The following is a 27,690-nucleotide window of genomic DNA, read 5'->3' as shown; positions in this document are numbered from 1 at the left end:
GAGGCCAACGCCTTTTCGTCATCGTCGGCGCATTTTCGGCGGAAGAAGCCACTTCCGCCCGGTCTAGCTTGGCTTCGGGAAGGGAGGGGACATCTTGGTTCTTTCCCTCCTTCCGGCATCCTGTCTCCCCTCCGGAAGTTTATCTCTATCCCCGCCTCGGGTCAGGGGTGAGAGGCCGCAGAGTGGCCCAGGCACACTGGGGTAAGTGATCCACTGGCCGAGGACTTATCCCATATCCCCTCGGGAGGAGACCCCCCCCCCCCGCCCCCGCCCACCGCGTATTAGACCCCGCCGGAAGGATTGCGGTACTTCCGGCTCTTGCTTTAATGCCCCCGCGCCAGAGGGTTCCTGGGTGGGTGTTACTATGCAACCGGCTTCCGCAGCTTAGGGCCAGGAGCTCGAAGATCTGCTCTGAACCGAGGTTCCCCCTCGTTCTTGGCTTCGGGGTCGCAGTGTGTTCCTCACGTCCCTGACCCCACTCGTGTCCGCGCCGTGAGGAGCTCCACTTCCCGAATTCCTCCACCAGTGTCACCCCCTCCTCTCCAAAATTACGTCCATCTTCTGCGCACCCAGAGCCCCGTCCACTTCCCCAACCCAGGTCTCATTGTATCCAAGCCGGGCTCTCCCTGTGCCCTCCCTTCCTTTGCCCGAGGATGCCCCCTCCCTCTTTGGGAATCAACCCCCCTCAAGCTATTGTGTTCCCCCTCCCGCCCCTCGAACCCTTTGGGAGCCCCAGGATTGCTCCAGCAGCAGTCCCTGAAGCATAATCCGACTTCTGAGTCCCTCAGACCCTGCTTCCCATTCTGAAGCTCGGGTGGAATTTTTGGGATTCAAGCCAGAGAGGTCAGTGGTACAAATGGAAGGTTTTCACATTGTCTTGGGCGCTTGAACCCTAAAGCACGTTTCTTCTTCCTTTTCCCTTCACTTCTGAGTTCTTGTGTCCCTAACCTCTGTGGCTGCTCTCATGTCAATTCACTCTTTTCAGGAAGAACCAGAAAACTTGACAATCATCTGTTGGGTCAAAATGTCAGGAATCGGCAATAAGAGAGCGGCTGGGGAGCCTGGTACTTCTGTACCCCCAGAAAAGAAGGCTGCTGTTGAAGACTCAGGGACCACAGTAGAAACTATTAAACTAGGGGGTGTTTCTTCCACGGTATGTATGCCACATACACACTTTCTTTATCCAGTAATTTCTTTCTTCTTTTTTCTTTTTCTTTTCTTTTTTTTTTGGTGAGGCAGTTGGGGTTAAGTGACTTACTTGCCCAGGGTCATGAGAGTTAGTGTTTGTTCTGAACCTTGAAGGAAGAGCAGGTTTTACTAAGTATGTAGGAGGAAGTCATTGCAGGTAAGGAAATTTCAAGAATAGTCATAGATAAGAAAATAGAATGGCTCCCAGTATACCTCCCAGGGGTGTTCTAAGGATAAAATTAGGTAATTGTAAAACATTTTGCAAAACTTAAAGCACTATATAAATGCTAGCTATTAGCTATTATTAGCTATTAATATTTAAAAGACCCATGATTCTTTGGGGGGGGCATGTGGAAGAGACTATCAGGAGTTTCTGTGGGGAAAAAAAAAACATTTCTCTGAAAACAACCTTGTGATTAAGTCTGTCTAAACTTAGCTAGGTTAGTCTTATCATGACAGGCATATAATATAGTTTGTCATTGAGCCCATATTTGAAGCCTTTCTAGATTCTGCTCCAGCCCTTTATTTTAATTCTGCTTATGTCTTTTTGTTTTAAGTGTGTGTCTTTTACACAATATATTGTTGGATTCTGGTTTCCAATTCATTCTACTTATTATTATTACTTATATTCATATCACTTATTGGTAAGCTCATCCCATTCACATTTGTAGTTATGATTACTGTGTATTTCCCTCCATCCTACTTCTCTTTATCCTTCTCTCTTTTTATCCTGTTCCTTCTCAACAGTCTGTTTTGCTTCTGACCACTGCCTCCCTTTTAACAATCCACCCCACCACCCCCACCCCTACCTCCAACCCCCTTCCCCTCCTGTATCTGTATTGGATAAGATAGATTTCTATACTCAACTGAGTGTATGTATTCTTCCCTCTTTGAACCAACTGATTAGAGTGAGGTTCAAGCATTACCAACCTGCCACTTCCTATTTCCCCCTCCACTATAAAAACTTCCTTATGTGTCTTTTTTTAGCTGAAAAAATTTTTTCTCCATTCTGCCTCTCCCTTACTCCTTTCAGTACATCACTCCTTACCCCTGCATTTTTTTTTTTTGGAGCTCATCCCAACAAAATAGACTCACGCCTGTGCCCTCTGCCTGTGTAGACTCCTTTTTTTTTTTTTTTTTTTTGGGTGAGGCAATTGGGGTTAAGTGACTTGCCCAGGGTCACACAGCTAGTAAGTGTCAAGTGTCTGAGGCCGGATTTGAACTCAGGTCCTCCTGAATCCAGGGCCAGTGCTCTATCCACTGCGCCACCTAACTGCCCTGTAGACTCCTTCTAACCGTCCTCATAATGATAAAGTTCCTAGGAATTACATGTATCATCTTCCCATATAGGAATATAAACAGTTTAACTCTATTTTCATTTATTTATTTGTTCATTTATTTATTCATTCATTCATTTATTTATTTAGGCGAGGCAATGGGGGTTAGGTGACTTGCCCTGGGGCACACGGCCAAGTTTAACTTTATTGAGTCCCTTATTATTCTGTCATGTTTACCTTTTTATGCTTCTCTTGAGTCTTGTGTTTAAGTGTCAGATTTTCTATTCAACTCTGGTCTTTTCATTAAATGTTCAATTTTTTCCCCCTGAAGGATTATGTTAATTTTTGCTGGGTAGGTTTTTCTTGATTGTAAGCCTTGCACCTTTGCCTTTTGCAACATAATATTTCAAGCCCTCCAGTTCTTTATCATGGAAACTTCTTAATCTTGTGTGATCCTGACTATAGCTTCATGATATTTGAATTGTTTTTTTGGCAGCTTGTAATATTTTTTCCTTGACCTGGGAGCTCTGGAATTTGGCTACTATATTCCTGGTTATTTTTATCTTTGAGGAGATAACTGGTGGATTCTTTCAGTTTCTATTTTACCCTCTGGTTCTAGGATTTCAGGATAGTTTTCCTTGATAATTTCTTGAAATGTGATGTCTAGGCTCTTTTTTTAAGTTACGTTTTTCAGGTAGTTCAGTAATTCTCTCCTGGATCTGTTTTCCAGCTCAGTTGTTTTTCCAGTGAGATATTTCACATTTTCTTCTATTTTTTCATTCTGTTGACTTTGTTTCTTGAAGTCTCATGGAGTCAATCAATAGCTTCCACTTGCCCAATTCTAATTTTTAAGGAATTATTTTCATCAGTGAGCTTTTGTATCTCTTTTTCCATTTGATGAATTCTGTTTTTTAAGTTTTTTTTCCCACTTTTTTTTGTGCCTCTTTAATTTTCATTATCGCTCCTATTTCTTTGTCCAGTTTTTTCTCTACCACTCATCTCTTTCTTTGTCTCTTCCAGGAATTCTTCCTGGCCTCTGGTCCAATTAGCATTTTTCTTTGAGGCTTTGTTGGTAGCTGTTTTCACATTGTTGTCCTCTTTTGTCTTTATGTTTTGGTCTTCTCTGCTACTGTGGTAGCTTTTTATGGTCAAGTTCTTTTTCTCCAGCCTATTTCTTAGTCTTTTTTTTTTTTTTTTAAGTGAGGCAATTGGGGTTAAGTGACTTGCCCAGGGTCACACAGCTACTAAGTGTTAAGTGTCTGCGGCCCGGATTTGAACTCAGGTACTCCTGACTCCAGGGCCAGTGCTCTATCCACTGCGCCACCTAGCCGCCCCTCCAGCCTCTTTCTTGATTTTGAACTTTATATTATATTTGGGTTTGGGTTCTGCTCACCTGGAGATGGGGAGGGCACTATCTTAACCTTCAGATTTTTTAGTGTTGCTGTTTTTCAGAGCTAGTTCTGAGGGTCTACAAGTTTTTGGTAGTGTTATCTTAGGAGAGGTATGGTCACTGCTCTCTTGGTCTGTGCTCTAGTCTTTATCCAGGAAGGGTCCCTGCTCTCCTGTAGCCGCAAGCACTACTTCGCCTCTTGGCTCTGGAACTCTGACCTAAGCCCCTGTTTCCTGGTGACCAGTCATAAGTGCTCCTCTCTATCCTGGAACTGCAATCCAGAACTGCTTATGGGCAAGAGGGTTACCAATCAGTGCCAGCTGTACCCAGTGTTAGCAAAAGGTCCTTTGTAATCTCTTTCTGACTACTTGTTGGGCTGGGAGTTCTGAAGCAACTGCTGCTGCTGTGGTTGCCTCTAAGGGCCACCACTGGTGTTCTTCTATGCTCTGGGCTTGTACCCACCCTGATGTTACAGATCTCTCCTGTGAACCTCCTAAATTGTCTTAGCCTAGAAAAATCCCTATCTCTGACCTTTTGTTGGCTCTGCCACTCCAAAATTTGATTTGAAGTCTTATTTTGAAGTTGTTTGGAGGGGAATGTTGGAGACCTGGCCTGTACTCTGCCATCTTGGCTCTGCCTCTGGAAACAGTGTAGATAATTATTTAACTTTTGTGATTTGCAGGAGAAAAAGAGCTGTGGATAGAAAAGAAATGGAGGCGAGGATGGAGAGGGGTTCAGAATTGTAGGAATTAGGATCCAGCCTGCCATGGAGGATGAGATAGCTAGCATGGTAACAGTCTAGAATACTGAAACTGAGGAAGGCATTCAATCAACATCAGGTCCTGAGAGCATAGACTAGAGTAAACTCCTGGAGATAATAGGATTTCTAACAGTGGTAACAAGGGATGTGCAAATAGATCCCTGTTGAGTTTGTGAGTCAAATAACCAAAAGACAGCAGTTTCAATTAGCAGCTGATAAGGGGTGTACCTGAGACTTAAACAGAAAAAGATGCTGTTCCTGTAGAAATGCAGAGTGCTAATGTCCATTGTCCTTTTCTGGCCTAGAGGGTAGATGCTGGAATTATTAATATTATTCTGACTTTTTTTTGTTTTGCTTTTGGGGGTTTTTTTGCGCGGAGCAATGAGGGGTAAGTGACTTGCCCAGGGTCACACAGCTAGTAAGTGTCAAGTGTCTGAGGCTGGATTTGAACTCAGGTACTCCTGAATCCAGGGCCAGTGCTTTATTCACCATGCCACCTAGCTGCCCCCTATTGTTCTGACTTTTTAAGATTCCAGGTCTAGAGGATAGAGATGTGATCTAAAAGAGGAATGATAATGGTGCATCTGATGGAATTGTTCAGTTCTTTAACTTTGACTGCTCAGGGAACTGTATAACAGGAGTTTGTATATGTGTAATTTTGGTCAGTTCTACACAGATTGTACCTCCAAGTTCCCTTACATTTTAGTAAAGTTATACATTTGAATTATGTTGAACTAAAGTGGATTGGATTAGGGAGAGGGGCACCTCCAGAGGAGAAGGAGCAGGAGGGAAAGACAAGCATGAAGATGGGTGGTCTTTGGCAGAAATCTTCTGCTTCCCATTTGGTGGTTGTGGTAAAAATGAAATTGAGTAGTGGCCAGATAGAGTGTGAGCTGTGTGTGTGAGGATCTTTCTACATAGGTCAGTGTAAATATATGTGTGTATATAGATGCCTGTAGAACTCTGTAGCGTGGTGAGGTTGCTGGTGTCTGCCTTCTGCACCTCAGGAGATCATCTTCCCGAGTCGTGACCAGCAGTAACGATCTGGGAGCCAGCTACCCTTCTGGAGATGAACATCATGCTTAGCTCATTTGATCCTCAGATGATAGTCATGTTGTCTGGTCACTGGACTATTTCTTGAAGCTTTTCCTGGCTGGCAGAGCTTACACTCCACTGGTGTAAGCTTTAAGAACTCAGTTTTAACTTCAGTAGTATGATGAGGCACTGGAATAGTTTTTTGGTGGAGTGTGTGCATATGTTCAAACATAGATACTTAGGAATCATTTATTATTCCTTACACCTTCTCTGTAGGATAGATAGAGTCTTCCTTAGATGAAAACAGGAATTAGAATTTAAGGGACTATCCTTTTTTTTTTTTTTTAGGGCAGTGAGGGTTAAATGCCTTGCCCAGGGTCACACAGCTAGTAAGTGTTAAGTCTCTGAAGTTGGATTTGAACTCAGGTCCTCCTGAATCCAGGGCCGGTGTTTTGTCCACTGCGCCACCTAGCTACCCCTTATGGAGCTATCCTTAAGGAATATTATAACTGACAAAACCATTTGAAAAGGACCTATGTCCTTTCTAAAATTCTAAAATTTTAAAATTCTAAAATGAGATGATTTGAGCTATGGGATCAGCTCTAGTAGAGAGGTCTATTGACATTTGGCCATATACATGGTATAAATTAAGCATGGTATATATACTAGATGCTTTTTTTTTTTGTGGGGCAATGGGGGTTAAGTGACTTGCCTAGGGTCACCCAGCTAGTAAGTGTCAAGTGTCTGAGGCCAGATTTGAACTCAGGTCCTCCTGAATCCAGGGCCAGTGCCTTATCCACTGCACCACCTGGCTGCCCCCTAAGCATGGTATATATAGAAGCTTTCCTATAATACTACTTGTTGAAGAAGAATACTTTGTATTAGGCTACTTCAGAATTCATTTAAGGAATTTTTTTGGTAATGAAGTATGTCTGGGATGTTTTTATGAGGTGGTTTCATTTGGAAGGTTATGGTATAGCTAACAGTTATATAGCCCTTTGACGTTTGCAAAGTATGTGTGTGTGTGTGTGTGTGTGTGTATGACAAACCCACCCACATATTAAGTACCCCAAGAACAGTATAATTGGTAATTTTGAAGCTTTGGAATATTTAAATTGCTATTTTCTTTACTCATGCTAGAGTCCCTGTACTTTATTAGCCCCTCTCTTTTGCCCCACTTTTCTTCTCTTTTACTGCTTTCTCTATTGGAAAGTTTAAAGACATTCAGTGTTTGAAATTTTATGTACAGTTTTATTTCTTTCCTAATAGAAATAACATAAACACAATAAAATAAATTGTCCTGGTTGGCCTGTCACCTAATTTGTTTAGTGATTTTATAATGGCATTAACAAGATTGATATTGTATGGCAGGAGGAGTTGGACATCCGGACGCTGCAGACCAAAAATCGTAAACTGGCAGAGATGCTAGATCAGAGACAGGCTATTGAAGATGAGCTGCGTGAGCATATTGAGAAATTGGAGCGCCGGCAGGCCACTGATGATGCTTCTTTACTTATTGTTAACCGATATTGGAGTCAAGTGAGTTCTGTATTTTGTGGGGATCAATTTTTAATTGGGGAGTGCTAGCTAAGCGGCTCACCACAATATTGGGGCAAGGAAGGAGACCGGCAGCCTCCCTCAAAACAGAACAAGATTTATTTTAACAAGAATGAACTTAAAAAAAACAAAACACAAACAGGATCAGTAAGATCAAGGGAAAGGAAATAAAATGGGGAAAGGGAAATTATAATACCTGAAAAAATACCACGGCCCAGGAATCAGCTGAAAATACACAGCAGAACGCCTGTCGCTTTCCAGCTTCCACCTAGAATGCCCAATTCTCCTCCCCCAAACCTAGAAACTCCCCACACAGCCCCAGCCAATGGGATGGCTGCTCTGACAGTCACATGACTGCCTTCACTAGGCTTCCAATCATTATAATTTTGCCAGGCCCATGTAGGCATCGGCGAGTGGTGATGACGTGAGTTGCCAGAGCCCTGGCAAGGGCTACAACCTGTGGGTTGGAGCACTGTGCAGAGCCCCAGGCCAGTGCGCGCTGAGGCATAAAAACCTCAAATAACAATTAATTCTTTACAATTTGCATACTTATTCTTTGTCTTTGGTTCCTAATTTGAGCATTGTCGCTTTCCTTAGAACTCTCTTTATTACTAGAATAAAGCTTGTCTTTTCCTATTGCACCCTTTTTCCAGTTCGACGAAAACATCCGTATCATCCTTAAACGCTATGATCTGGAGCAGGGCTTAGGAGACCTGCTCACAGAAAGAAAAGCCCTCGTAGTTCCTGAACCTGAACCCGATTCAGACAGCAATCAGGAACGTAAAGATGACCGAGAGAGGGGTGAGTGTTTTTGTAATGATGTGCCATAAGCAGTCTATGTTTTGAGTAGTGTGATTGTGCTATGAAGATGTCATGTCATTTCAGGAGAAGAGGATTTCATACTTGCCGGGTTGTTGATTGTTTAGCTTTTCTCTCTGTCCTCAGGGGAGGGACTGGAGCCAGCTTTCTCCTTCCTTGCTACTTTGGCCAGTAGCACCAGTGAGGAGATGGAATCACAGCTACAGGAGCGTGTGGAGTCCTCTCGTCGAGCTGTGTCTCAGATAGTGACAGTCTATGACAAACTGCAAGAAAAGGTGGATGTCCTGTTTCGCAAGCTAAACAGTGGAGGTGAGCAAGTTCATGACAGATATAGGGGGAAAATGGGAGTTCATCTTGATTCTTGTGTTCATTGTCCCTCCTGTCACTAATGCATTTATGCAAAGCCCACATATGTCCTCAGTTCCTTTTGCCTAAATTTTCACTTTCACTTAAGGAAGAAAGAACCTAGAGACTGGGATTAAAAATTAAAAAATGAAACAGTACCAGCCTCAAGTAGTTTATAATCTACTGGACCCTTACTACCAAGTTTATAACATTGACTTAATCTCGGAAAAGAACTGCAGATAAATAATAAGCTGGGCCCAGAATTAAATAGAGGCACCTAGGTGGTGCAGTGAGTATCAGCTGGATCTGGAATCAAGATCTGACTTTAAATCCAGCCTCAGACACCTCTTAGCTGTATGACCTTAGACACGTCACTTAATCTCTGTCTGTTTCAGTTTTCTCCTCTGTAAAATGGGGATAGTGATAACAGCACCTACTTCTCAAGATTGTTTTAAGGATAAACTGAGATAATACTTGTAAAGTGCTTTGCAAACTTTAAAGCACTACATAAATGCTAGCTATTATTACTATTAAATAGGAGGAAGAGACTAGGCTAGACTGTATTTGGGCAACGATGCAGTGATTTCAGTGATCCTAAACCATTTCCTAATATGAAACATTATCTTTTTAAACACCAATATATTTCTAGGGGTGCTATATTGCTATAAATTATGAAACATCACAATCACTAAAGAATTAAAATTTCTGGTGAGGCAGAGGGCAATGGAGAGAGATGATAAGGTGGACATAAATAGATTCCAGTGTGTTACCAATGATTTCTTAGAGAAAAAAAATACCATAAACAATTAAGAAAATGTATAATCTAAACTTATGTGGGCTAGTCATTTAGTAAAGTGAGGGATAGCAAGTGGACAGCCAGCCAGGGTGCTACACAAACACCAAAGAAATTTTAAAAGATATAGAGAAAGACTTCCAATTGGTTGCATAGATCTTCTATGAAAAATGTATGTAGGCTAGTTTACCTGTCATATCCATGGATAAGGGAAGAATTGAAGACCAGACAAGATAAAGAGGGTATTGTGAAATGTAAAATTAAAGTTTTTGCACAAACAAAACTGATGTAACCAAAATTAGTAGGAAAGCAGGAAATTGGGACAAAATTTTTAGAGCAAGTATCTCTGATAAAGGCTCATTTCTCAAATAGAGAACTGAATCAAATTTATAAGAATATGTCATTCTTCAGTTGATAAATGGTCAAAGGATATGATGTGAACAGGCAGTCTTCAGACAAAGAAATCAATACTATCTATAGTCTTATGAAAAAATTCTCTAAATCATTATTGATTAGAGAAATGCAAATTAAAATAACTTGAGGTACCACCTCATAGCCATCAGGTTGGCTAGTTTGACAGAAAAGGAAAATGATAAATATTGGAGGGGATGTGGGAAAACTGGAACACTAATGCACTGTTGGTGGAAATGTGAACTGATGCAACCATTGTGGAGTACAATTTGGAACTATGCCCAAAGGACTATAAAGCTGTGCACATACCCTTTGATCAGCAATAACGCTGCTAAGTCTGTATCCCAAAGAGATTAAAAAAACCAAAAAACCAAAAGGGCAAAGAACCTATTTTTACAAAAACATTTGTAGCAGCTCTTTTTATTGTGGTTAAGAATCGGAAATTAAGGGAATGCCCATCAATTGGGGAATGGTTGAACAAGTTATTGTATATGATTGTAATGTAATATTAATGTGCTATAAGAAATGACAAACAGGATGATTTCAGAAAAACCACTTAACATGAACTTACACAAAGTGAAATGTGAAGAACCAGGAGAACATTGTACATAGTCATAGCAATATTATATGATGGTAGATTGTAAATGACTTAGCTATCCTCAGTAATACAGTGATCCAAGACAGACCCAAAGGACTCATGATGAAAAATGTTTTCTACCTCCAGAGAAAGAACTGATGGAATCTGAATACAAAGTGAAGTATACTGTTTTCCTCCTTCCTTCCCTTCCTCCTTTCCTTCCTTCCTTCCTCCTTCCCTCTCTTCCTTCCTTTCCTTTTCTTTCTCTTGTTTTCTTGCACAAAATGACTAATATTTAAATATTTTACATGATTGCACATGTATAACCTATATCACATTGCTTACCATCTCATCAGGCAGGGGGAGGGATGGAATTTATGGCTTAGAACTTTAAAAAAAGTTAAAAATTATTTTTACATGTAATGGGGAAAAAGAAAATATATTTTTTTCCTTTTCCTTTTTTTTTTTTTTTTTGCGGGGCAATGGGGGTTAAGTAACTTGCCCAGGGTCACACAGCTAGTAAGTGTCAAGTGTCTGAGGCCAGATTTGAACTCAGGTACTCCTGAATCCAGGGCTGGTGCTTTATCCACTGCGCCACCTAGCCGCCCCCAAAGAAAATATTTTTAAAAAGAAAAATGTACATAGGAATAAGACGGGAATTGTACAGGAATGAGAAGACACTGATGATTTGTGATCTTACTGGCAGAGGAAGTAAATACATGAGTGATCCTTCAGAGTCTTGAATGTATAAGCCATAGAGTTCTTAATAATAGCAATGAATGAGAATTTGTAAGATGATACGATTGTGCCATCATGTAAGTCACTTGACTCAAATGTCTCATCTCTTCTTGTTTCCCCAGATGCTTTGGTTGTGGAGGAAGCAGTCCAGGAGCTGAATTCCTTCTTGTCCCATGAGAATGGACGGCTTCAAGAATTGGCAGACCTTCTTCAGGAGAAGCACCGCACCATGTCTCAGGAGGTACTTGACCAGAAAGGAGAACTGTGCTCTCTTCTGTGTTTCGGGTGTTTTCTGCCAATGGCACATGTCAGACCTTCATCTGGAATACTGTGTACTCCATTGATTACTGTGCAACAGGAAGGTTATTGTTAGAAGAGTGTGCAGCTTAGCCTAACAAACACAATATAGCCAGGTCTGAAGAATCAGACCTACAAGGGAAGGGGAAGGGGAAGGGGATTCCTGTGGTGTAGTGGAAAGAGTTCTGCACTGGGAATCCAAAGACCTGGGTTCTGGTTCTTACTTTACCCTCATTTGAGGGTAATAGCAAAAAAAATCCCAGCAGTCCCCACACAAACCCAAGAAGACACGAGGAGTTAGAGTGAGGAAGTGACAAACAGAGAAGTTCAGCATGGAGCACGAGTCAGTGGCTTAAGCTGGTACATGGTTCCTAGGTGTTTGTAGAATCTCCTATTGACTTAAGTCAGTTAACTTTTTGACTTTGACTTCCTCACTTAGAAAATGAAAGAAATCAAATGTCCAAACCTAGGTATTAGGGTGGTGGGCTTTTACTCTACTACAAAGAATATGGGCTGGGATTGAAGAGCTCTTGGCTTTATTTTCCAGTTCATAAATTGACTAAGCATGGTGCTTAGACAAGTTGCTTAACTTTTCCACACTTCCCTTTAAGTATGGAATAGTAAACTTTACCTCTTTTCCTTGAGGTAATACCTACGAACTGACATATAGCACTTTTGGATTTGTAAAATGCTTTACTTATATTCTCTTTTTTGATCCTCACATCAAACCCTGTCAAATAGATACTATTACCCCATTTTACAAATGAGGAAACTGAGTTTGGTAAAGGTTAAGTGACTGTCCCAGGATCACACAGCATGTCTGAGACAGGAATTAAACATGGATCTCTATGACTCTAAGTCTAGTGTTCAGTCCACTACACTATGGAGTTTCCTCTATTATGGGTATACTTCTGTGAATTGTTAAGCAAAAAATAATTAAGGTAAGAAAATAGATGTTCAAATACTTGGAATAAGTAAAAAGCTTCCTGTTGAGATTAGAATGGGTATTTATTATCCTTGTTCATAATGGTGAGGTTAATTGGTTGGAGGCTCAATTCTGTTCTTATGCCTGATACTCCCTCCCAGTGCTGGGCTGCCTGGAAGAACTACCATTCCCTCTTCGGCCTCTCCATCTGAACTTGTCATGTATGTTTTCATCTTCCTGCTTTCCTCTGATCTAACTGTGACAGTGAATGGCTGATAACTTTTTTTTTTTTTTGGTGGAGCAGTAAGGATTAAGTGACTTGCCCAGGGTCGCACAGCTAGTAAGTGTCAAGTGTCTGAGGCCGGATTTGAACTCAGGTCCTCCTGACTCCAGGGCTGGTGCTTTATCTACTGCACCACTTAGCTGCCCCCCAATAACTTTTTATAAAACACAATTTCATGACTTAGATTGTGTTTCAAAGGGACCTTCCCTCATTTGAGGACAATAATATTAGTGTATATGTCATACCGTGATTATTTGAAGTTAGTGACTAAATAGTTTTTCTGCTTCATCTTCTAGAATAAACTACCTTTTCCTGAAACTACTATGTGCATTCAGTCGCTGCACAATCATAAATAACTGATTCTGAAAAGGTCTAGAGAAGAGAGAGAGTAGTAAATATTTACATATGTAGTTTATATACTAAATATTTTGATTATATAATTATATTAAAATTGAGATTTTGAAAAAACCCCAGTAGATCTTTGGAAGATGAATGACTTCCAAATGAGTTATTTAAGATTTTAAAGTAATGTTGACTTAAAGTCTTGGACTTGGATTCAGGAAGGCTTAAGTTTAAATCCTGCTCCAGACACTTAGTAGCCAGAAAAGCTCACTTACACCTTCTCAGCCTTCTTTTCCTTATCTGTAAATGATGATAACAATCGTATTTACCTCAGGGTTGTGCAGATCAAACGAGATAATGTATGTGAAGTACTTTGCAAACACTAAAGCTATATGTAAATATTCGTCATTAGTGGTTTTACCACCTTACTCTCTTAAGGAATTCACCATTATAGGGGGTGAGAAGACTGTGCTATTATTACCTAGATTGGAATATTATGGACAAAGTGGATTTATTGATAACAAATGAATTTGTAAATAGGAAGAGTCTTCAGTTCTACTTCAAATCATAAACTGTTACTGGAATGGAAAGGCACAATGCTATAATTGAAAGATTGCTACACTTAAGAGTCAGAACTCAGAGCTCCAGTGGAGTGGCTCTCCACTTTATATAAATGCACCATTCTGCAGACCTCTGCATAAAGTCATTTTTATGTAATGCAAATTTGCCTACAGAAATGGAGAAGGGAAGGAGGGAGGGAGGGAGGGAAGGGGGCTGCTCACCTGTGAGGGAGGGTGTCAGCATATGCAAGGATGTGTGGGAGCTGGGGACAGAGAAACAAGAGCAGGAGGAGAGCTTGGGAGCCAGTGCCAGCCACGTGGGGCCTGGCCAGAGCTGAGAGGAAGAACATGTGTGGGGAGATTGGGGGAGGGGGGGCAGAGGAGGACAGATGTGGGGGCCGGACACAGACAGGAGAGAATGGACAACACAAGGGGGCTGTAGATAGACACACAGTACCCAAGCACTGGTGGAAGACAGACTTGTAAGGGTCAGACATGTGAGCAGGTGGTTGGAGTGCCCCAGACCTGGCAGCTGTAGTGGTGGCAGTGGTGTTCTCTCCATGACACTTTGTCTTTTGTTAGCTAAGGTAAGGTTTAAAAATAAATAGTTAGGTTTTAAAGTGGTGTAACTACCATCTATGAGCAAACCACCATTTATTTTGAAATATTCGGTTCTCATTAGGCAAACGTAACAGAATGTGTATTAAGTGTTTGCTATGTTCAGACAACTCTTCAGAAAATGAGAAATTTGTTTTTTAAAACATGGTCCCTAGGGCAGCTAGGTGGCTCAGTGGATAAAGCACCGACCCTGGATTCAGGATGATCTGACTTCAAATCCGGCCTCAGACACTTGACACTTAGTAGCTGTGTGACCCTGGGCAAGTCACTTAACCCTCATTGCCCCACCAAAAAGACCCAAAACACATTGTCCCTTCCCACAGAGAGTTTATTCTAGTAGGGGAAGAAGACATTTGCACAGATAATTCTAATATATACTATTACAAGATAAGTATATTAGAGTTCCTAGATAAAGTAAGAATGAAACTGTTGTCATCTCTCATCAGTTTCAGAATCAAAAGAAAATCCTGTTTGGTGGTTAAAATTACATGGTTATATTATAAAATTATAGAGCATTATGGTTAAAACATATGAACGTTGTTCATATGTTCTTTATGTTGTGTCTGTCTGAATATATGAAGGTTTTACTTTGCATAAGTTGGATGTTAAGGGAAAGTGAAGTTACTTCCAGGTGTGCTTTAATTTCACTCCCTAGAAATATTTCTTTTACATATTGAAGGGAGGTTCTTTTGCTATAACTCTTTATGGAAAAGATCCACAGAGGAGGATATGGACTATAATTTCCTTTCCTGGCAAATGATGCTTATTGGGAAAGGACAGTGAGTATTAAACATTGTTTTCCTTGTGGTCCAGAGTCCTGTTAATCTCGTAGACTTCTTAGAGGTATAGGGGTCCGAAACCTCATTAACAGGATTAAGCGAGATAAAATAGATACAGTGCTTTGCAAATCTGAAAGTCCTATAAATGTCAGTGGTTGTTTTTAAGAATATTCTTTTTGCCTTTGGATGAAACTTGCCAACTGTCTTTGCTGTGATATGTTTTAGTGTTATGAGGGATTTGGGAACTAGGTCAAGTATGCCAAATTATCATTTTCTGTTTATTCTTTTCTTTCTTTTCTTCTGAATGCCTGTACTTGGGACAACAGTTTTCTAAGTTGCAGAGTAAAGTGGAAACTGCAGAGTCACGGGTATCTGTTTTAGAGACAATGATTGATGATTTGCAGTGGGATATTGACAAGATACGCAAGAGGGAGCAGCGCCTCAACCGGCATCTTGCTGAGGTGTTAGAGCGGGTGAGTAGTTGTCTTTGGGAAGTAAAGGGCAGATCTGACTCTGGGACTTAGATGAAAAGAACCTCTCTCTTCTTTGTAGGTGAATTCCAAAGGTTATAAGGTATATGGAGCTGGAAGCAGTCTCTATGGTGGCACGATCACTATTAATGCTCGAAAGGTAAAGAATGTTTCAGTATCTGTGTAAGGTTGTGTTTTTGAGGGACTGGAGTGCAGTTTCATATGGGGAAATAGAAGTACGGTTTATCCAGAAAGCAGAGTGGGAAAGATATTTAAGGAACAGTCTTTCTCTTCTAATCTTGTTTGATCACTTTCCCATACCTTCAAGTTTGAAGAGATGAATGCTGAGCTTGAGGAGAACAAAGAATTGGCTCAAAACCGTCTCTGTGAGCTAGAGAAGCTTCGGCAAGACTTGGAAGAAGTGACTGCCCACAATGAGAAGCTCAAGGTATGACAGTAGATTCCTCAGAAAGCTTCATAGGCCAGTGATGTGTGCATTTTTGCTAATTCTTTGTTCAAGGTAATTTTAAAGATTTTTCATCCATAGGTAAACACACAGTCCATAAGGGTAAATAAAAATTTGTGTTGTTTTGTTTATATTATATTCATAGTACAATCTAGGAGATATGAAAATATTGCTTTTTCATTATTCTAATAAATAAGATGCTTTTATCCTTGGTATGTACTTCAGTACGTGTAAAATACGAGTAAAAAATGTTGTGAAATGATAAGTGTATTTCCATTTATTTATTTATTTTTAACTTTTTTTTTTTTTTAAGTGAGGCAATTGGGGTTAAGTGTCTTGCCCAGGGTCACACAGCCAGTAAGTGTTAAGTGTCCAAGGCCGGATTTGAACTCAGGTACTCCTGACTCCAGGGCCGGTGCTCTATCCACTGCGCCACCTAGCTGCTCCGTATTTCCATTTATTACTTATTTTTTTTTAAACTTAAGAAAGTGTATCCTTGGGCTTTGCCAGATATGTAATAGAAATGGGGATGCTACTCTTAGTCAAGTCAGCCATCTTGTGGTACTTGAAGAGAATTGTAGGTAACCATAATGTTTTTTCTTTGACTCTCTGGAAATTGCTTACTGAGTTGATTGATCAGTTTATTTCCTGCAGGGATGGCCTTAGGGCTGTTTACCGTTGTTGCTATATATGGTCATCTATATTTAGCTTATAGAAGAAAATGATAAGAAAGTTTCTTTTTGATGAAAATGGATTATACATTTATAAGTGAATGATGACTTTTTCCTGCCTAGTTACATTTTGCTTAGCCTGAGATTTCATTCCCAGCTTTGTTTTTCTATTGCTACCATTAGTAAAGATTCTGCAGTTGCTGTCTGCTTTAGTGATGAAACTAATCAAATTGTTCTTGCTATGCCTCTAAGAGTAATGGAGGCACTTAATGATGTCTATAGACTTGTGTAGAAAATAGATGTGTTTATTTAGGAAGTAGCATTTCTGCTTCATTTTAGACTGAGAAAGACTTTATTTAAAAAGAGCTACAGAGATGTTTTGAGAAGAATAGTCCTTTTACTATTCGAGAACTCTTATGGTTGAGTTGTTGGAGAAGTAAGAGGGAGTGAATCTTTTCAAACAGTCACTAGAAGAGGAAGAATCTAGTATAATCAACTTCAGATGTTCACTTTCATTAGAATTGGTAAACTTTTTTTCTCGATATTTGTAGAATGATTTATAAATTATCTTTTTGGCATCATTTGCAAGATGTTTAAAGGTCAACTATGTCCAGAACACTGTGCTGAACATGTCTTGTGAAATATCTTTATTTGAGGTGATTTAATCAGTCAACAAGCATACAAGCACCTACTATGTGCTAGGTATTGGGGATACAAAGAGAAAAGCAAAAGTCTCTGCCCTCAAGGAGCTTACATTCTAGCAGGGGAGAAAATGTTCACATATGTAGACAAAACAAATACAAGTTTATCTTGTGGGGAAAACATTAACCCAGGAGGGACCAGGAAAAATCTTAGGAAGAATGTGGAGCTTGAGCTGAGTCTTGAAGAAAACCACCAACTTTCAGAGGTGGGAATGGGGAAGGAGGACATTTTTGGCATGGAGCAGAGCCACTGCAAAGGTCCAGAGAAAGGAGAAGGAATGCTGTGTGTGAGAGGAACAGCAAAAAGGCCAGTTTGGCTGGACTGTGGAGTTTGTGGAGGGGGTACTATATAAGCAGTCTGGAACGCTGATGGAGCTGTGTTACAAAGAGGGCTAAATGTCAAGCAGAAAATTCTTTTTGGAGCCCAGAGGTAAGAGGGAAGTCACCGGATGACAGTCAGACTGAACTTTAAGAAGAGTTATTTTGGTGACTTGGTTGAAGAGAGATTGAAATAGGGAGAGATTTGAGGCAGAAGAGTCAGTTAGGAGAAGGCTATTGCCTGTTAGAGATGGGAGGTGATAAAGGCCTAGACTAGGATGATAGCTGTATGAATGGAGAGATATTCAAGAAGTATCGACGAGATTTGTGCAGCTAATTGGAGTTGTGGGTTAAAGTGGATGAGTCTAGGATTACATTGAAGTTGTTGCTTGGCTGCCTAGAGGGATGATGGTACTCGACCCAAAGAAGGAAATTCAGAAGAGGTATGGATTTGTGAGAAAATGAGTTCTATTTGGGACATATTGTACTCAAGATAACTATGGGACCATAGCTCATTAGCAGGGCTGGAATATGTAGTGATCTGCATAAAATGGATACCAATTATATTTCTGACCATTTTCCTTCTCTTTTGGGTGGATGCACCTACACAGGTGGAGTTGCGGAGTGCTGTGGAAGAAGTGGTAAAGGAAACCCCTGAGTACCGATGTATGCAATCACAGTTTTCTGTCCTCTATAATGAGAGCCTACAGTTGAAAGCACATTTGGATGAAGCTCGTACCCTGCTTCATGGCACTAGGGGAACTCACCAACGCCAGGTGGAACTCATTGAGGTAATAACCCTCTATCTCTTCTCCATCCAATAAAAGCCTTTCTCTTCTAAAAACTCCCCCAATTATGAACATTGCCTTCCATCACACCCTCAGCACTTGTGTATAGTTTGGTCAGTAAGGGTTTGTTCATATTTGTTATATTTTACTTTGGAAGTGTTTTAGAATCTTTACCGTATGTTGTCTAACTAGATTTAAGCTCCTCAGTGACAGGATCATCTTTTTATTTCTTTTGTGTACCTTGTCAATGCCCGACATAGTGCTTTACACAGAGTGGTGGTTCAGTCAATGTTGACTGTCTCTGGAACTTCTCAGGGTAATAATTTCTTTTTCCCCCTGAACTTTTCATCTTTCTTTCTTCTTTTTTTTTTTTTTAAGTGAGGTAATTGGGGTTAAGTGACTTGCCCAGGGTCACACAGCTAGTAAGTATTAAGTGTCTGAGGCCGGATTTGAACTCAGGTACTCCTGACTCCAGGGCCGGTGCTTTATCCACTGCGCCACCTAGCCGCCCCTTCATCTTTCTTTCTTGGGCCATTGTGGATCAAGTTTGGGAGATAGAATAGAAATTTGATTCATTTGTTTTCTCCCCTTGCTCTGTTTAGCGGGATGAAGTCAGCCTCCACAAGAAACTAAGGACAGAAGTGATCCAGTTAGAAGACACGCTGGCACAGGTCCGCAAGGAGTATGAAATGCTGAGGATAGAATTTGAACAGACCCTGGCTGCCAATGAGCAAGCAGGTAAGGCTCTCTTCCTCTCTTCTGAAGTGGATCTGCTCTTAATGATGCCTTGAAAAACTCAGGCTTTGTTAGGATAGACATTAACCCAGATTTCCTTTAGTATCAAATCTTATAATTCAATGTAATTTGTGTTTTACTTTGAGATGAACTCAAGTGGATCAGTTTTTTCAACATCAAAGAAGTAGTTATACTGGGTAATACTTTATTAATTGTAAAATCATAAATTTAGATTGGGAAAGAACCTTTGAGAAGCTCACAAATATCAGTCAGTTTCCCTTAGGACACATAGGAAATAATTTGCAGAGCTAGGATCCAGACCTATCCAGATTCTAAATCCAGGGATATTTTCACCCACTTGTGCTGCTTCTAGGAGGTTTCTGATGTATTCTATTCTTCTTGTCCTTATAACTTTGCCAGTATTACAACTTTTTATGATGCTTTTGTTTGTGTTTTTAGGCCCCATAAACCGGGAGATGCGTCACCTTATCAGCAGCCTTCAGAACCACAATCATCAGCTAAAGGGGGAGGTCTTAAGGTATAAGCGCAAACTAAGAGAGGCCCAGTCTGATTTGAGCAAGGTAACTGGAAGGGTTGAGTGGGTAAACCTGGTCTCTGAGCTGAGAGCATCATAAAGCTTGCTTTTGGATTTTCTTCCATGTTTAAACATTTAAGGCTTAATAATACTCCTTTGGGAAAAGGGATATAATGTGAATGGTTTAATATGATGCTTGAACTGTCTCCCGCTTTTTCTCCCTTTTGGCCTCCCAGACCCGCCTCCGCAGTGGCAGTGGCCTTCTGCAATCCCAGTCTAGTACCGAAGATGCCAAAGAAGAACCTGTGGAGGTCAAGCAGGAACCAGAGGACTCTTCCACTCAGACCTCAGCACCCAAGGCTACTCAAGAAGAAGCCAGTGAGACTAAGGCCAAAAGAGATGAGGAAGAGCGAGAACGGGAAAGGAGAGAGAAGGAGAGGGAACGGGAGAAAGAGAAAGAGAAAGAAAGAGAGCGAGAGAAAGAAAAGGAGAGAGAGCGGGAGAAACAGAAGCAGAAAGAATCAGAAAAGGATCGAGAATCCAGCAAAGATAAGGAGAAAGGGAAGCATGAAGATGGAAGGAAGAAAGAAGCAGAACTGATTAAGCAACTTAAGGCTGAACTCAAGTAAGGGTGACCCATCTGCCTCTTGGCATCTTGGTCTTAAAACATCACTTTATGTTCCTTATGAAATGACTGTCTGGCACAAGAGATATTATTAGCCCTGCACTCATGATGAGAGCAGCTCATTGACTAACTGATGTGACCACAGCTATTGTCACAATGACAACTCAAATGTCCAGATTGTTTATTATGTGGTCTGGTTTAGAAGCTAAGCATAGGGAAGAGCCATGTTCCCTTGCCTTACTTCTCAGGGATCTTAATTTGCAGAATGTTGTTAGCTTCCTGCTAATGATTAGTAATTATTGTTATTCGGTAGAGCTCAGCAAGTGTAAGTGGTCTCACTAGTTGGGTTTCTATCAGTCTTGTGATTGAACAAGATTGAACACTTGAACAAACTTGTGGGCATCAGAAAATTCACTTTAAAAGTTTGTGAATTTAGGGGGTAGCTAGGTGGCGCAGTGGATAAAGCACTGGCCCTGGATTCAGGAGTACCTGAGTTCAAATCCAGCCTCAGACACTTGACACTTACTAGCTGTGTGACCCTGGGCAAGTCACTTAACCCCAATTGCCTCACCCCCCCAAAAAAAAGTTTGTGAATTTAGTAAGTGTTGCAATACTAGCTAATACTTAATCTCCCACTCTTTTATTCTCCTCTTACCCCATTTTCTCCTAAAGGGAGAGATCCATGGTTTAATGACACAATTCCTCTCCACTCCCCAGGTCTCAAGAATATATCCCAGTGTCCAGAAATGATCCATGTAAAAGTTTTACATTGCAGAGAAGCCAAGTTCAGAATACAAATTTTGCTTTTATATGTAATTACTCAGTACAACATGACAACTCTCTTCTGGGGGCCACTTTTGCCAACTTCTGTGTTCCTTTTGTCAATAGGAAGGCACAAGAGAGCCAGAAGGAGATGAAGCTCTTGCTAGATATGTATCGCTCTGCTCCCAAGGAGCAAAGAGACAAGGTGCAGCTAATGGCAGCTGAGAAAAAGGCTAAGGCTGAGGTAACCTCCTTTCTGACTGTTTGCCTGTCATTCTTGTCAGTCACCTTCATCTTCTTATGGTGCTCCCTGAAGGAAAACATTGAGTGTTGTGGATGGGGGCGGGGGGGGGGGGGGGGGATTGTTTACACCTAATCCTTCTAAAAGCTCATGCTTCTGTAGTGTGGTGTCTTCTTTTGTGATGGGGGAATAGAGCTGGATGGCATAATGGTTTGCTCCAGGTTCTGCAGACTTTTAAAAGGCCTGGTATCCATGCATGTGTTCGTTTCTGAAGTCCTTTTGGTTTGTGTTGCCTGATTGTTTTTTCCTTTTTTTTAGCTGGAAGATCTGAGGCAAAGGCTCAAGGACCTAGAGGATAAAGAGAAAAAGGAAAGCAAAAAAATGGCTGATGAAGATGCCCTGCGGAAGATTAAGGCAGTGGAGGAGCAGATAGAATATTTGCAAAAGAAACTGGCTGTGGCAAAGCAGGTGAGAGAAGACTTTGAAAACAATCTTTATTTTTAAAATTTTATTTTTTCCCCTAAATTACATGTAAAAACAATTTTTAACATTGATTTAAAAAACTTTGTGTTCCAAATTCTTTTCTTCCTCCCCACCCCCGTCTTAAGAACACAAGCAGTTTAATGTAAGTTATATATGTGTAGTCATGCAAAACATTTCCACATTAATTAAGTTGTGAAAGAAAAGAGAAAAAAAAAAACACCTTAAGAAAAAGGAACTAAAAAATTATGCTTCAATCTGTATTCAGACACCATCAGTTCTTTCTCTGGAGAAAAGTTCACTATCATGTTAACTTCATACCTGCATTGATGACCTTTTCCCTCACTGTAGCTTCAGCCATCACATCTCCGTAGATGTGGTGCAGTGGTGACTTAGAGGCTGGAGACCTTGGGATCAGGACCAATAGTTGTGCAACTATTGGCAAATTACCTCGGCCTCTCTGAACTCCATTTCTTCCTTCTCAGTAAAATGAGATAAAAATACCTGTTGATACCTACCTCACAAGGTTATTGACATGATAAAATGTTCTGTATAGCACTTAGGAAACCTTGATAGCCTATGCTTATGTGACACATAAGTATTTGAGAGTAATAATAATAATGACAGCAACAGCAGTGATAATAATTCATGCTTTTTCCTCTAGACTTGCATGTCCAACCCTCTGCTGGATATCACCATCCAGACCACTTGTTGCCACTTCAAATTCTACATATCCCAAATGAAATTCCTGCTCTTTCCCTAAAATCTAGTGGTTTTTTTTTTCCTGACTTAGCATTTCATCATCATTTTCCCAGTGATCCAAGCTGAAAAGTTCTCTTAGTCATCTTTGACACCTGCCTCTTCCTTTTCACCAGTATCCAGTCAACTAGGTCCTATTGATTTAATCTCTCTGAGATCTTTTCATATGCCTCATTGCTGACATTATAGTCACATCCTCATTATCTTTAGCCTGGACTATTATAATTATCTCTTGATTAGCCACATTTTTAGTTTATACATTGCTAGCAAGTTAATTTTCATGAGTTACCACTGATCATGTCACTTCCTCTTTTCAGAAGCATTCATTTGCTTGCCATTATTTTCCAAGTATGTTTCATACTCTTTGGCCAGATATATTCAGGACCCTCCAGAATCTGGCCCCAACTTAACTTTCTGGCTTTCCACATCCTCTCAGCACCTTTTGTTTTTCTGCCTCTGAACCTTTACTTATGCTTTTTTAACTCCTCCTAAAATATTCTACCCTTGTTCTCATCTCTCTAATATCATCCTTTAAGACTTACCTCACGTGAAAGTTTTGCTCTTTCCCCTAGAGGACAGTTTTCATATTCCTCTAGTTGTACTTTTCACATTCTACTTTGATTTCTAGTTCTTTGTGTATATCTTATCATTTTCTCAAGGGCACTCCTTGCTCTTTGAGGACAGGGATTACATTTCATACTTTTCAATATCCTCTATTGTGACTTCCACAGAATCTTCTGTGGAGTAAATGTTAAATAAATCCATGTGGAATGAATAAATGTAGATTAATCTGTAACAGAGAATAAAGGCAATAGAGAGGCCTAATTTGGGCTGAAGCAAAGAATATTTGGGAAAGTATTAGAACATATCCCCAGTATGAGGCTGTCTGTATCTTAGGGTAATATATAGTAATAATAATTCATACTTGTAAATTATTATTGTTTTCTTCTAAGACCTTTGTTTTTTAAGTCAGAATTTCCTCTTATCAGAGCTCCTTCCTTTTAAATTGAACAATAGGAAGGGTTTAGTTGATTTGTGCCAAGTTCTTGGGAGTTAGAAAGTGTGATTCAGAATGCAAACTCTTTCTTACTTCAGGAAGAAGATGCTCTACTCTCAGAGATGGATGTCACAGGGCAGGCATTTGAAGACATGCAGGAACAGAATATCCGTTTAATGCAGCAGTTGAGAGAAAAAGATGATGCCAATTTCAAGTTGATGTCAGAACGCATCAAGTCAAATCAAATCCATAAATTACTTAAAGAGGAGAAGGAGGAACTTGCAGACCAAGTTCTGACCCTGAAGACTCAGGTAAGCAGGAAGGATAGAGTTCTCTTCTCCTGTGTTTTAGTGTCTTCTCCAGGCATAAGAGTTGTCTTTTCCTTAGATAGAAGGCATAATACAAGGCTATTAGGATAGTGGGTGGAGAGATAAGGTAAAATTCACTGAACAATTCAGATGCCTTAGTGTTCATGAGACAAAGAAAGGGGAGACAAGGGAGGGAGTGATCAAGCATTTGGTAGGGTCCTCAGGAGTCTTTTGCTTTTCTCAATAGGAAAGATTTATGTTGTATCTCGTAGAAACAGATTTCCCATTTTGTGACTGTTTTAAGTAGCAATGTGGTCTGTCCTAAGATATAGGAAATATAAATAGAGTAAATATGGAACATTCCATATACCATCAGACTTGGTAAATGTGTTAATTCGTTTTGCTGCACTGCTTTTTCTTTTCTTTCTCGTGTTCAGTTTTACATGGGATAGCTTCCTGTGTAAGGAAGTATGGAGGGATATATTTGGACTCAAAGGTGACTTAAAGCAAATGATACCAGTAAAATGTTTTTTAAAAAATAGAAATGCGTGTGACTACTTTTTCTGGTTGAATTTATGGCTTGGAAGTTAGGATAACATAGGGAAGAGAATGTTACTATACTGGTAGTAGTTAGAATTTCATTTCTACTTTTTCCAAGGAGGATTTCAAAGCATTTAAAAAGTAGTATGTAGGCAGCTAGGTGGCGCAGTGGATAGAGCACCAGCCCTGGAGTCAGGAGTACCTGAGTTCAAATTGGGCCTCAGACACTTAACACTTACTAGCTGTGTGACCCTGGGCAAGTCACTTAACCCCAATTGCCTCACTTAAAAAAAAAAAAAAAGAGTAGCATGTGATTACATCCTCATTTTGAGATTGGTAAGTGGCAAGTTCAAATTCCTCTATACAGTAGAGAAATAAAATTGGCTTTGAACACTTCAGTGGGTCTTTAATTTAGTTAGTGAAGTCAAGAATAAAGCTTGAGATTTTGAATATACCTCCTTTTGTGTTTTAAATTTAAAAACATAGTGTGGTCAAATTTTAGGTTTTAAAATTTTTTCTTGGTTGTGTGGAAACCCCATTTTTCTTTGAAGGTGGATGCTCAGCTACAAGCTAGTAAGGAAACTTGGAAGAGAAGGAACATCTCTTACAGAGTAACATTGGCACAGGAGGAAAAGGAGCTAGGCCTTCGAACCACAGGCTTTGGAGATGAATAAGCGCAAGGTGAGTATTTTTCGAGGGGTAACAGTCTGTCTCAGAAGTAGTAGTAAGGATATATTAATGAAAAGTTTAACCTCTTTTTCTTAATATTGGGTCAAAGTTTTCAATATTGGAAACACTGTAGTGTTGGATTAAATTCTTTATAGGCAATGGAAGCAGCCCAGCTTGCAGATGACCTCAAAGCACAGCTAGAGTTGGCACAGAAGAAATTGCATGATTTTCAGGATGAAATTGTGGAGAACAGCGTGACCAAGGAAAAGGACATGTTTAATTTTAAACGGGCCCAGGTACTGGCTTATTCTTCTTTCATCTCTGCTTTTAAATCTTTTCTGAAGAACCGAACTGTGATAAAGACAGAGAAGGGAAAAGTGACGATCAGCTAGAAAGTTTTAGTGATTGCCTCCAGTTAATTTTTTCCTCCCTTTCCTAATTTTTCCATTCTTAAATGTGTTAGTTTGAATTTAACAGGGCTCTCAGATTGTCTAGTTAGGAAATATGGGGGAATGTTATCTTGCTTTTTTGCAGTCATATTTCTCCCCAGAAAGAAAAGTGCTCATGAGGGAATAAAAGAGGATGAAAAACTCTGATTTCTGTAGTGATTGTGTTTAGTTGATTTTCTCTTGGGGAGGTGTGACTAACTGATGTTTTTGTGTCACAGGAAGATATTTCCAGACTTCGAAGGAAGCTAGAGACTACAAAGAAACCGGATAATGTACCCAAATGTGATGAGATTCTGATGGAAGAGATCAAGGATTATAAGGTGAGGTGTCCCCGAATTCCTTTAAGTCAAATGAAGTCAAGGCTTGAAGTGGTGTCCCCAGGAAAGGGGAGGAGAATTAAGCCTAGGCTCTATCCTGTCATTAGAATCGTTCACCTTTGAGGTGTCAGTAGAACCTAACGTGCCACTATAACTTGTGGCTTTTCATTTGCCGATTGTTGGTTTCTCGGTTCACAGAGTGGTGGTGGTACAGAATCTCATCCACTGCACTTCTTTCCTTTTCAGGCCCGCCTCACTTGTCCGTGTTGCAACATGCGCAAGAAGGACGCAGTGCTTACCAAGTGCTTTCACGTCTTCTGCTTTGAGTGTGTGAAGACACGTTATGACACCCGCCAGCGTAAATGTCCGAAGTGTAATGCTGCCTTTGGTGCCAATGACTTCCATCGCATCTATATTGGTTGAAACAGGTTATGAGCAGAGGAACAGAAAGTCAGGATAGACATATGTTGCCATTCACAGACTCCTGCCCATGTTCTTCTCCAAAATAACTGGGTAACTCCAGTGAGAGAATTGGGTAAATAAAAGGACTAGGTTTGTGGGAAGAAGTAAAACTAAGTGAACTATTGACTACCTTCCCCTCTAGCTTATATTTCTGTAGGAGCCCACTATACTGTCTTGGCCTGTTGGCCTATCCCCGCCCTCCCAAAGATACTGAGTTGGTATTTTTGCTCTGGAGTACTGATTGGAGGGCAGAGAAGAGGGGAAAGAGATGAGTGGGCTCAGGCCAGAGCTCCTAGCAGAAAGTTGTCTTCGGGCATGATTTGGTTTGTAAACTTTTAGCACAAAAGTGTCCCAGTGATACTTTTCCTTAGACAACATGAGCTGATGTCCTCAGGTATGAGGTACCTTTAAGGGCCAGTTACAGTTACAGAATATCTGGTGGAGTTTTTAATTGGTGGAAAATATGCTATGTCTTTAATTCCCCCCAGGTTGGAATAGTTGCAAAGGGTCCTTTCTGCCTGTCAGTACGGCTAGAATTGGAAGAGACAAAAGAACAAGACTGAGGTGATGAGAACTTTCAGGGCTAGCATTCTAATGGAGGGTGCCATGAGGCCTTGGTGAGCTGTGCAATCCTCTCTGTTCACTTTCCTGGGGTGTGGTCCATCTTCATTTTCTAGAGGACTGTTTGTAGTGTTTTCCATCAGACTTTGTACTTGACAAATGCCAATTAAAACATGGGTCAATTTATCTTTGTCTTTAAGGTTTTTTCCTTGAGAAGGGTGAAAGCTAATTTACTACTTCCTGTTCTACTCCTGGGTAACATGAATTATCACCCTAGTACAAGAAACTTGATGAAGTTTTTAAAGAACATTGAATTTTATGGTTTTTTTTTGGGGGGGGGCAATGAGGGTTAAGTGACTTGCCCAGGGTCACACAGCTAGTAAGTGCCAAGTGTCTGAGGCCAGATTTGAACACAGGTCCTCCTGAATCCAGGGACGATGCTTTATTCACTGTGCTACCTAGCTGCCCCGATTTATGTATTAACGAAACTGTTATTCTAGTCATCTTAATATGAACATAGGCTATTTAAAAGTTATGGCCAGAGGTGTTCCACTTAAATCCCTTCCTCCCCACTCCCTTAGGCTTCTCATTCTTATCTTCTATAATAGTCTTATACGTCCATCTCACCTCATGTAGATTATAAAGATTCTTTATCATTTATTTAAAGTAATATTTATAATTCTAAACATCTAATTGTAAGATACTTCTTAAAGTAACGATGGCCTTATTTCATTTCATTTGAGTCCCTGAGTTGGAAGGGCCCTCAGAGGTGGGATCCAGGCCAGCCTCCTCTGTCAGTCTGGGGCTCTTTCTACTACAGTACAGCTATTACTTACCCTGCTCTTTCTCTTCAAGGTCACCAGCTCTAAAGATTTGAAGTTGTGAGAAAGTTCTAAGGTGGGGGGCCCTGTGTGGTAGAGTGGGGAGAGCCTCAGGTTGGAAGTTAGCAGTCAGGCTGCTAGTTCTGGATTTGCTGCTATTTGTGTGGCCGTGAGCAAGTCATGCTCTTCCCCTGCTGAAACCTCAGTTCTTGCTCCAGTTGTTTTCTTTGAAAGCCTAACTCACTTCCTGGGTTCCTTCCTTCCCTAAAGCATTTGTTCTATGATGCCTTCTAGTTTTAATATTCTGTGATTCATAGGAGC

At 40.5% G+C, this 27,690-nt stretch overlaps 1 protein-coding gene across 1 annotated transcript; it reads left to right on the top strand.

The window, feature by feature from the left end:
- Positions 1–335: 335 nt before the first annotated feature.
- Positions 336–26,734, top strand: RNF20 (ring finger protein 20). Its single transcript, XM_043976795.1, is given in 23 exon segments — positions 336–843; positions 986–1,153; positions 7,022–7,189; positions 7,861–8,008; positions 8,153–8,335; positions 11,013–11,131; positions 15,021–15,167; positions 15,247–15,324; positions 15,493–15,612; positions 17,932–18,111; positions 18,711–18,846; positions 19,303–19,424; positions 19,615–20,003; positions 20,892–21,009; positions 21,325–21,474; positions 23,341–23,553; positions 24,642–24,671; positions 24,674–24,718; positions 24,720–24,743; positions 24,745–24,771; positions 24,915–25,055; positions 25,427–25,528; positions 25,772–26,734. Coding segments are annotated over 22 exon segments (2,946 nt in total). The 5' UTR covers positions 336–843; positions 986–1,024; the 3' UTR covers positions 25,949–26,734.
- The last annotated feature ends 956 nt before the right edge of the window (positions 26,735–27,690 follow it).

This window comes from Dromiciops gliroides, chromosome 1 (assembly GCF_019393635.1).
Source record: "Dromiciops gliroides isolate mDroGli1 chromosome 1, mDroGli1.pri, whole genome shotgun sequence".
Lineage (NCBI taxonomy): Eukaryota > Metazoa > Chordata > Mammalia > Microbiotheria > Microbiotheriidae > Dromiciops > Dromiciops gliroides.
The sequence above is the reverse complement of the archived record's forward strand: the minus strand, read 5'-3'. Positions and strand labels throughout refer to the sequence as shown.